Below are 10,523 nucleotides of genomic sequence, written 5' to 3' on the forward strand. Positions count from 1 at the left end.
GATATGAAGATTTATTCACCCAAGAAAAATCATATTCCCCGAGGGGAATATGATTTTTCTTGGGTGAATAAATCTTCATATCCCCCGAACATTCATGCAATAAATTGTTTATTATACCGAAACAAAGCAAGACTCAAAAGTGCATTTGAAATTGGAGTCCGCTCATCTATATAGCTGAGATCGTCCTAACGGTAACACCGCGCCGTCAACGTATTACGGTAGAAGGTACAAACAGCGAAATACAGTGATATGATAACCAGTTTTTGTATTACCATTCTCCTTGAATGCCGATTTACTTGCTTGTTTTTGTATCAACCCAAACCAGGCGATTTAACTGTGTATCAGAGACCCGCATATTTTGTGCCTTACGATCTATGAAAGTAGAATGACTCGGACGTATTGTGACGTCACAATACACTTCGTCTACCCTGACGTTAAATTTATGGAAAGTGCACGAGGCTGCCCAAGGGGTAAATATGATAGGGAAATATGATGTTTGAGAGGGAGATATGAAGTTTTGTTATCCCTGGCATGTGACCGTCTAGACCAATAAGATTACGCGTTGCATAGAATTCTCACACTGAGGTATAATAATTCCATTTATGAAGAAAGTAAAAGGAATTGAAAGCGGGTTATCAGAAAATTTAATCGGTAGTATACAGATGCTTTAATATTTTTTTTGCCTATTAAAATGGAAATTGTGCTCATTGGCAAATTGAAATCCAAAATCCAAAAATAAATGTCATTTCTGAAATCAATATTGGGAAATATAACTAAACATTTCCAGTTCTCACAGGAAGAATTGTAAATCATATACTGTATCGAAATCTTGAGAATGTACTCTCAAAAAGTACCATCTCTGTACCTTTACTTAGTAGTGATCTTCTTTTTCAGGTATGTGAAAGACAAGCGCCCCACTATCTCCCCAAACTTTAACTTCTTGGGTCAGCTTCTGGAGTACGAAAAGTTGATCAAACAAGAAGAAGAAGCAGTAAAACAGCAACGAGACTCAGGGGGGTCCGTCAACGATGGAAAATCCACACCCATCATCATGGATCTCCAGACATGCAGTCCATCATCACCGATCGCTAAAGTGACAAAACCATTCTCCTTTGATACGCAGTGGACTTTACGTTCCCCTGAGTGCGATCTAAAGCGAGACACAAACGACAACCTACCATTGTTGGCTGGTTCTGATACGTGGGACAATTATACCGAAAAATCATTGTCTAAAAGCCAAGCAACGAGGATGGAGACGGACTCGCCGGAGAAGAGAAAATTCAGTGACTCGGGTATGGGGTGTAGTAATTTCCTCCCCTTCTCAGATGGTACCACTGTGACACCTAGCACAGGGTTATCCCCCTTTCCTTTTGGTGAGTCAACAATCAGTAATGGGCACAGGCTTGACACGCAAGAGGAATTAAGAATTCAAAAAGATTGCAAGAGGAAATCCCCCTCCCCCAAGTCTCCTGTGAGTCGATCATTTACCCTGTCACTTAGTCCAGTGACACTCCCCTCAGAAGGAATCACCGCCCCCCGGGACAGGAAGCGATCTTTTGGATCACCCATGACAAAACCAGCCAGCTTGATTTCTCCGTTATCTAGATCTCCTGGGAAAACTTTTGTCAAACCTTTCAGTCTGCCTCTCTCCCCGGTTTTGTCCCCAGATACACCGGAAACCAGCGAACCTGCACACACAAATCTGCTCATCAAGGACGCGTCCAGTTGTCGACTGGATGGCTCATCAGCTCAAGGAAACGATGGGAAGATGGCAGCTGTATCAAAACCATTCTCATTACCATTGACTTGTGTGAATTCTCCAGATGTCGGGGAAAGTGTTAGTAACCAACAGAAGAAATTTAAACAGGAGAGGAACTTCTCCCTCCCCTTGTCTCAGAAGGACAGTAGTCAGTCTGATCACAAGACTGGCAAGTCTCGTCCATTTGTTTTACCCATATCACCTCTTGTTTCCTCAGAGAAAAACTTATCTCTCATGGAAATCATTTCACCTACGTCATCAGAGGCTCCGACCCCAATTAAAAGTCCATCAAGGTCGTTCACATTACCTCTGTCTACCGTCAGTCTACAAGCAAACCAGGGACACAAGCCAGCGATGGACTTGCATAGTCCATGTCATCTAAGTCGGGATTTACCAAGTCCGTGTAATCCAGAAGTGGTGTCACTGAAAGGGACAGAAAATATGTCATCATCATCTTCATCATCAGATTCACGAAACAGTAAATCTCAACGGAAATTTGATCTCAGTTTATCGCCTGTGTGTTATGAAAACACTACCCCAGTGTCTCAGTCAAAGTGTTGTGAAGCATCAGGGGCTCCCCTACCCTCAGAGTCAATTGTTAATTCACCCCAGACCCTTGGTCTCCCTAGCCGAACCTCTGAACTACGATCCCCGATATCACAGACAATATATTCTCCTTCGGCTGCCCTAGCGGAGTTACATTTTAGTCAGTCCATTGCTGAAAAAGCGGACAAAACCACCCCACTTCAACAATTTCCATCTACCTCTCTCGACAAACTCAACTTCACTCCTTGTTTTGCTACAGAAAACAAAACAAAGGAGTTGTGTTCAGTGGACGTTTCTGCAGATTGTAAGGAATCGATGGATTTGACGTCCCCCGTCTCGAGTGGTTCTACTTGCAGCTCCACCGTGACATCGCCTCTGGGTCATCAGGTCACACTTCGAGTGAAAGAAAATAGGACAAAACGTTCTCTCATACGACCAAACAGTATTGCGTTTTCTAAATATCCAACCTTTGACTTGGGGTCAGACTGTCAGGAATCGCCAAGTTCTGCGAGCAGCACGTCGCAAGACGATTCGGCAGATACATACCTTCTACAAAATGGGAAACGCTCCAAGGCAACAGAATCGCACGTTGGACGTTACACGGAGCGTGATGTTTACCGTCAAATTACCGCAGCCATGGAAAGTGCAATGTTCAGAACGCAGGTATATGAGGCTAGTCGTAAGGCACGAAGCCTGGATGATATGTTGACTTCTGGAGAATCTGTTATTGGGAAACCCTCCACCACTGCGTGTTCACCGTTTGGGAAATTCCCTCGACGGTGTGGGATGGGACAGGAACGGTTCAGTTCTCCAGGAATGTATGAAAACGTGTCGTGTCATGCTTCACCTGACGTGTACCAGTCCAGCAGTAGCATATCATCGAATGGCAGTCACGGGTCATTGCATGGGAGCCTGGAGATCATACAGGTATCCTAGCAACCGTGTGATGCATGCTGGTGCCCACTTTTCTGTTCTGACTTGTCATTAAGTTCTCTGACTTCGGTGCTATTTTGATGCAAAATGATTTGTTTTCTTTTCTTCTTTTTCCCTTAGAATCATTTGATTTTGTTTTAATTTTTGAGTTTGCAGTACAGCATGTTTTAATTTAAATGTATTATTTGTTGTATGGAGATGATGTATGCTTTTCACTATGTTCTGTAAATTAGCTGCATCCTGTGAAAACAATAGCTTTTCTTTCATTTTGTTTTAATATTTTTGTGCTTTACAATGTAGGTTTGACATTGTAATTTTGATCTTTGCTAGTGACTGGGGTTTTGCATTAACTGTTGTGTAATTTTTTTTTTAATAATTTATGAGATCATGTCAAAAGTCATGCATGTAGAAATTTGTTTTCTTAAATTGCCAAAATTTCTTTGCAAGATAATTGTTTAGTGAATATGAAAAGTTCTAGAAAACTATAGAATCCTTATTACACACGGGTAATTGATATTAATTTTACATTAATTTCCAAAATTAAGAGTCGCACTTTCATTTATCACTAAATTGTATGATTTAAGTCCTGCTAAGTATAGTAGTCAGAATTCTATATGGAAAAATGGCTTTGCCACTTTACTTTCAAGTATTTTCAGTGTCAAACTTAGGAAAAAATAACACTGTCAAATTTTTTAAACCGATGTACGTCATAGGTTCTGAAGTATATCATTGGTCGTTTTATGATTTCGCCTGTCTGATTAGCTCATTGGATGAAGTCAGTAAGTCCGCAATCTTTGGAGAATGTGTTCAATTAAGGCCTACAGGGGGTTAATTTTGTTCTTATACCACTTACAATTTTAGGCAATTATATATATTTATATATAATTGAGACGAATTTTTAAATTTCCAATTCTACAGCATTATTATTCCATAGTTTTCATTCAGGAATGAAATACTGTGCGTGTACTTTCTTAAGGAGGTATGCTACACCGGAGAAATTTGATGTGGATGAAAAGTGGAGGATATGTACAACAATATTTTTAATTGAAAACTTTCAAATATACTTTATTTAGTAATAAAAAATTGCAGTTTTAGTGGAAAGCAATCTGAGAAAAATTTAAAACCCCTGCTTGACTCGAACATACGATCTACAGTTCAGCAGTCGACGTGCTAACCTACTGAGCTACTCTGCTAGGCAAGAAATTTTTAAACGAATAGACAAATATTGCTGATATTTATATTTTCATCTATGTTTTAAAAGAAAGTCAGCCATTATGACACTGTAGAGTACCTCCTTAACGTACAATATTCCTTCCTAAGAAAGATAACTCCTACATTAAGGAATGACCAATATTAGTGTGAATTTAAGTCTGTAAAATTAAAGTAACTTGTATTTTGATTATATAATTTGAACTTCTTTTTGAAAAATACGAGAAGTATATTGTAATTTCTTAGAGTCGGAACTTAGAAAAGCAGTATTATTTGTAGACCAACTGTAATTTGTGAATCATATTTGCTTAGTAATATTCATGATGTACACCTTATGGGTAGACAGAGTAAGTGGTTCATGGTAATTACTATAGTAATATTCACGAGATAAGCGGTGCTTGCAAATCTTAGTTATTAGTCTCTCCTGATTAACTGTTTGTTTAACAGTATCACCGGGATGATGTTTGACTGATCTCGCTTTTCTCTGCACTATGCATTCATGTTTTTTCTTCTGCATGAAATTGTGGTGAAATAGAATCATATTGCTCATCAAGTAAGGTTTTGATGAACAATTGTTCACCATTGTTAGTTTCTGTAAGACATGGGAAGGTTCATTCCCGAGATTTAGCGGTAGATTTTAAAGTTACAATTAGTAATTCCTATGGAATAAAATGTCTTCAAAAAGAGCTCTAAATGCATTAATTGTTTTGATAGGGGCTTTCTGCTTTGATTACAGAGATTCGTGATACAAATGTTTCCTGTAGCAATGTTACATAACTCCAGACACACTGAAGACTTGTATTCATTTTCCGACTCTTAACACATCCCTATATTTGATTTTCCTGATATTTAAATTGAATATATCTTTACTTAAAACCTTAATCATTTTGAGGTCAGTGTAAAGTAATATTTTTTGGCATAAAGAATTATGAAACATTGCTGACAGAAAAAACACGCACCTTAATTTAAGTACTAAATGGTTTAAAGAATGTAGACAATAAGATGTAACTTTCTGTGGATGTTGACACTGGTCAATAAAGTTATGTACAAAACAATGTTAACTTTTTTTATTCTATGCTACAAAGGTTGGGGAGTGTCCCAAAAAGCGCCGGAAAACATCTGAGAAATAATGGGTAAGGGGCAGATAACTGTTGTCCACTAAATGTTGTGGGGACGTGTTGGTGTTGTGATATAATTTTCTATTATCATGAATATTATTATTTTTAATATAATTGATATAACAAGTACACATACAGTGCCATGTAACGATATTATATTCACTACGCGCTTTCCTTTTTTTTTTTTTTATGGCAATAGTGATTTTCCTTTGATGATTTCGACAGAGGTAGAAAATCGTGTACATAAAAATCTGACATTGAATGAATTCATTAAGCTTAACAGTTTTGCTGTGAATACAGTTAATGTAGAAGTTTTTTGTGTATTGAGAGTTAAGGAGTTGTAGCATTTTGGAACAAACATACCAACCCACTGAAGAAGTCGTGCTTCATTTGAAGTACTGATATATAGTCAAGTACATATGTACTGTAATTTACTACTGTTTTTCAAAGCTCTTTAATTTCTAGCGATAAGTTAATGTGTTCGGCATACTTGGTACAGTCGAAAGAAAAGCTGATGGATAGAGAAGCCAATTTAGTACTAATAGTACACTATTACTTAACAATCTAAATTCTCACTTTTGTAGTGTAAATTAACTTTCATTTTCTTGTGTTATTTGTTCTTCACTCTCCATGTTAATTTTCCTATACTCTAGGATGACACGGGAATTTGAATCCCATAATGCAACACTCGGAATCAACAGAAGAACAATCAGATAGACCTCAGGAACTTGGCATCGATGTACAGACCTAACACCCCATATAGAGAGCTTTGTGCCTTATGAAATTCAAATCCTCTGGCATAAGTAGATTATTTGTGACATTTAGTGGGGCACTACAAGGAGGATCTCTTCATCGGTCACTATTCCAAAATAGAAATACATGTATTGTTACTGGGTAGCATTTAGAAGTCATGAAAACATTGTAAACTTCATGAACAATGTTTTTCCGTTATATACGTACACCAATGTGTGCTCTACATTGTAAATTTTGTAGTGAATTTGAATTCTGTGTTAGTTGTTGTAACTAGAATGATCTACAGAGCACGTACACATACAATTTCATTGAACGCAAATGCATTTGGAACTTCTCGGGTTTTATCGGCAAGCGATTTCCGCTTCACATGTACGAAAAGGGCCGATAAGATGCGATTGATGTTTAAAAAACAATTCAGCACTATTCATGCTGCACAGTATGCTAATGTATTTTCAATGAATCGGTGCACGTGCGACCGTCAAAAGGCGGCAAATCTCGCTAAAATAGGTACAGTTGTAGTAAAATGTATAATGAAAGCATTTGAATGAATCGTCACGGTTTAGATTTCCACTCTCTAAACGTGGGAATATGTTCTCCCTAAATTATTCATTGTTTTGTATTTATAGTTACATGTATATGATGGTTGTTATGAAATATTTAGAATTCTCAGGAATTTTATTTTTCAAGTTATGACGAACCGGGAGCAGTATAAATTTTCTGTGTTTCCTCTTGTATTGAAATTTTTAATGTACTTCACAAAGTTTTGCATTTCATTTCCAAAATATAAATTCAATGTATAAGAGGCACTTCAAATTGGCACCGTATTTCTTTCATAGTCAACTCTACACATTTCACTTTAGCACCATTTCAAAAAAACAAAAATAAAAAAACACGAAAAACATGTCTTACAGCGTAAATTTACACAATTACATAAGAAAAAAATGTTTGGTACCTACGTTTACATATATCTGTGACGGAAAATATTGCGTTCACAATTTTGATCAATTCTTACTATATAAGTAAAGTAGTCCATATGAGCACAATATCCCGCGGAATCTTTACACAATACTAACAAATAGGGCAGAGTAGGTTTTTTCTCTCAGTTACATACTTTGATTTCGTTGCATTTAAAAGGAAGAATCTCTATAGATCGATATGATACTGAAATTGATAAAGAAATTAATATTAATAAACGGTATACAAAAGAAAACGACTCTAGAGCAGGGCGTGGCTACAGAAAAAAAAGTGGCACCACATAAGATGGTAGCTTTTCCGCCCTATAAGGGAGGTTGTACATGTAGAACCCAAAATGACACCCTCTTTTTAGTTAAAAATATTTAACGGGGATGGGGGTGGGTTGTTGCTACCATCACTACGCTAGACTTTCCGCCCTTTGTGCTTTATATACAATGAGGACAATGTGAATTTTTTTTGGTCATTTATGATTATTTCTTGAAATGCATTAAAGTGGACGATAGCTCCAGGAAATTATATTCAGCTACCTCTTTGTACCTCATTCACTAGTTCATGGTGGAAGAAATGCACTATTTAAAAAATACATATATAATCATCTTTAATCTCGGATATGATATTTTTTTATTTTTTTTTTAGATTAAACGGAAAGGTTATTTGTTCACGTTCTGATCTTGCTCGTGGAGAGAAACTTTGGCAAACATTCATTTTTTAAGCAATGCAGATGAATCGGACAACTATAATGATGTTGTAATATCGTAAACTTTAGTACCATGGTAGGAATATGAAAAGTGATGTTCCTTTTTACGAGTGTTCAATTTAACGACGTGAAAATTGTAGTTGATGTCAATATAGATGAATATTTGATATTGTATGAAATGTTTTCGGTCCAAATATGACTGAAGTCTTCAGTATCAGTCTCTGTAAGAATCATACAAAGAGTGGTTTATTGATGTTGAAATAAATTAAGATATTCTGGACATTATACAACTGAATCTGAACAAGTACAAACAAATATTATATCATTTTATGTACAAAGTTACATTTTTGCAACTATTAAAAAAATCCATTTGAAAACAAAATTTGAAACCAATTGAATTACCTTCTACCATTTAATATGGAACAAATTTCCAAAACCAACTGTTATGGTATGCTGTATATATATCTAGATATAATGCATTTCATAATATACACGTATACAATGCTATGGAATATTAAATTCTATGTAGATGAGGGTGAGTCACGTGTTTAATGACACGGCCCTAGTCTGGAGTGCTACTTGGCCGTCTAACTTTGAATCCCGTAAGTCAAAACTAATCAGCCTACTGTTGACAATATATAGACATTGTGAGTTTTACATTCTTGTTATTGAAATATTTTGTTTTGAGATATTTTTGTAGAACGTCTTGAGGAGTGTGATATCGTTGTCTGGTAAGAACTATTAGATTGTGTGTACAGAAAATCTGTGATTGTGTAAATACAACTATACTATAAGGTGTGCGTTGAGAATATGGATAATATTATTTTCACAAGTAATATACACCCTGTATATAGATAGATTTATTTACGTGGACCTCATCCAACGTCATCGAGTTCCCGGTTTTCTTTTTATTATCTTGGTTGTGTAACAGAAATCTACCGGCACTGAATGATGAAAACCCTGTATTTTTAAGTTTTATAGCCTCCCTACACCTGTGTAGTAAATCAGGTTTGTTGGGAAATACATGTTATAGTATATTTCTTAATTTATTAAAAAAAAATATATAGAGTTAATTATTTACATTTTTATACTATATTAATTTTGTCATTGTGTGTGCAAGTCTTGTAATTAGAAAAATGAATCTGATGTTATACTTTTGTCATCACTACATGCACAGTTTACAAACCAAGCTAATCCTATACGTCTTGTGTAACATTCATTCATAGATGTGGAAAACGTACGCACAGTCCAATCGTAACTACTCGGCTATTTCCGTAACCAATTACGGAAAATGACGAGCGTGATCCGATTGGAGTTGTATCATCAATCACGAACAGAAAAGCATCCACATTCTTTAGTGTAGAATGCCATTTCTTTTGACGTATTATTATGCATAATAAACACTCATTCAGAAACCTTTATGCATTTGACGTAAGATGACGAAAATTTAAAAAATTGTGAAATTTAGGCAGCTTTGTATTTCTTACTTTAAAAACCATCATAAATTTCATTTTTGTCAAACACATGTATACATTTGTATGTGATTTTTCAAAAGAGAAGGAAAATTTTCATTTTTCTTTTCACAATGTGATTGTAATGAATGATATCGGTGCAATATTTGTTTAGTTTTGACCACGTCCTTGTCCGTGATGTGTTGTTAGTGGAAGTCGAGATGTAGAAGGCAGTACTACATTTCAGGAACTAGTAGGTGTAGTATTTCACGCTCTGTACTCCGATATCCACGGAGGAAGGAGAACCCAGACTGTGTTATTGACTGTGATTTGTTGTAACCCTAGCATTATGATATTTACGGTGGTCTAAAACCAGAGAGGGACCGTCCCTTGAGAGACGAACGCCATGACATTTTATCAGTCCTTCACCTCGTCTCTGTGAATTAGTGAGCTATTTTTTTTTTCTATTTTTTTTTTCTATAGTACGTTTTCTATAGTAAGTTGTAATGTACCTATATTAAATTGTTGTTTTACACCTCCAGAGTTCGAGTTTGTTTTCTCTTTGATTTCGAGGAATGAACGTCAGCAGTACGAAGCTAGGTTGACCGGGAAATAGTGGCTAGCTCTGAATGGTCAAGGTCATAGGTCAACTTGCATGATTCAGACTGAAAAGATAAGGTGTCTTAATGTAACCAACAGTGATCAATCTCATAACTCCTATAAAAATACAAAATTATAAGACGAACAGGGACCCCTGGGTAGACAAGATGTGGGATCAGGTGCCTAGGAGGAGTAACCACCCACTGTTAACCTGTCACACTCGCCGTGAGCCCTATATCTCGATCGGGTAAACGGAGTAATCCGTAGTCAAAATCAGTTTATAAAGAACGGTCTCATTTGGTATGAAACATGCCAGACAGCATTTTACCCATTTGATGGGTTGTATTGGTTTATTAGATTGTTATAACGATCATAAAATTTACGAAATGCCGACTTTAAACGAGACTGTTGAAACCGCTGTAACATCATCAACTTATGTATTAGTTGCCGACCTGACCATATACCGAACAATCAGTTGAGAG

At 36.4% G+C, this 10,523-nt stretch overlaps 1 protein-coding gene across 12 annotated transcripts in view; it reads left to right on the forward strand.

The window, feature by feature from the left end:
- LOC125673040 (mucin-17-like) overlaps positions 1-9,984 on the forward strand; it is a 41,240-nt gene extending 31,256 nt beyond the window's left edge. For 8 of the 12 annotated variants that reach the window (XM_048909284.2, XM_056158460.1, XM_048909283.2 and 5 more), the window contains 2 exons: positions 895-3,232; positions 5,533-5,577. In XM_048909284.2, the coding sequence (XP_048765241.2) occupies positions 895-3,232; positions 5,533-5,577 (2,383 nt within the window). Of the gene's footprint in view, positions 1-894 lie in introns of all 12 variants that reach the window. The other 4 variants (XM_048909285.2, XM_056158463.1, XM_056158461.1 and 1 more) reach the window with 3 other exon arrangements.
- Positions 9,985-10,523: the final 539 nt, after the last annotated feature.

This window comes from Ostrea edulis, chromosome 3 (genome assembly GCF_947568905.1).
Source record: "Ostrea edulis chromosome 3, xbOstEdul1.1, whole genome shotgun sequence".
Classification (NCBI taxonomy): domain Eukaryota; kingdom Metazoa; phylum Mollusca; class Bivalvia; order Ostreida; family Ostreidae; genus Ostrea; species Ostrea edulis.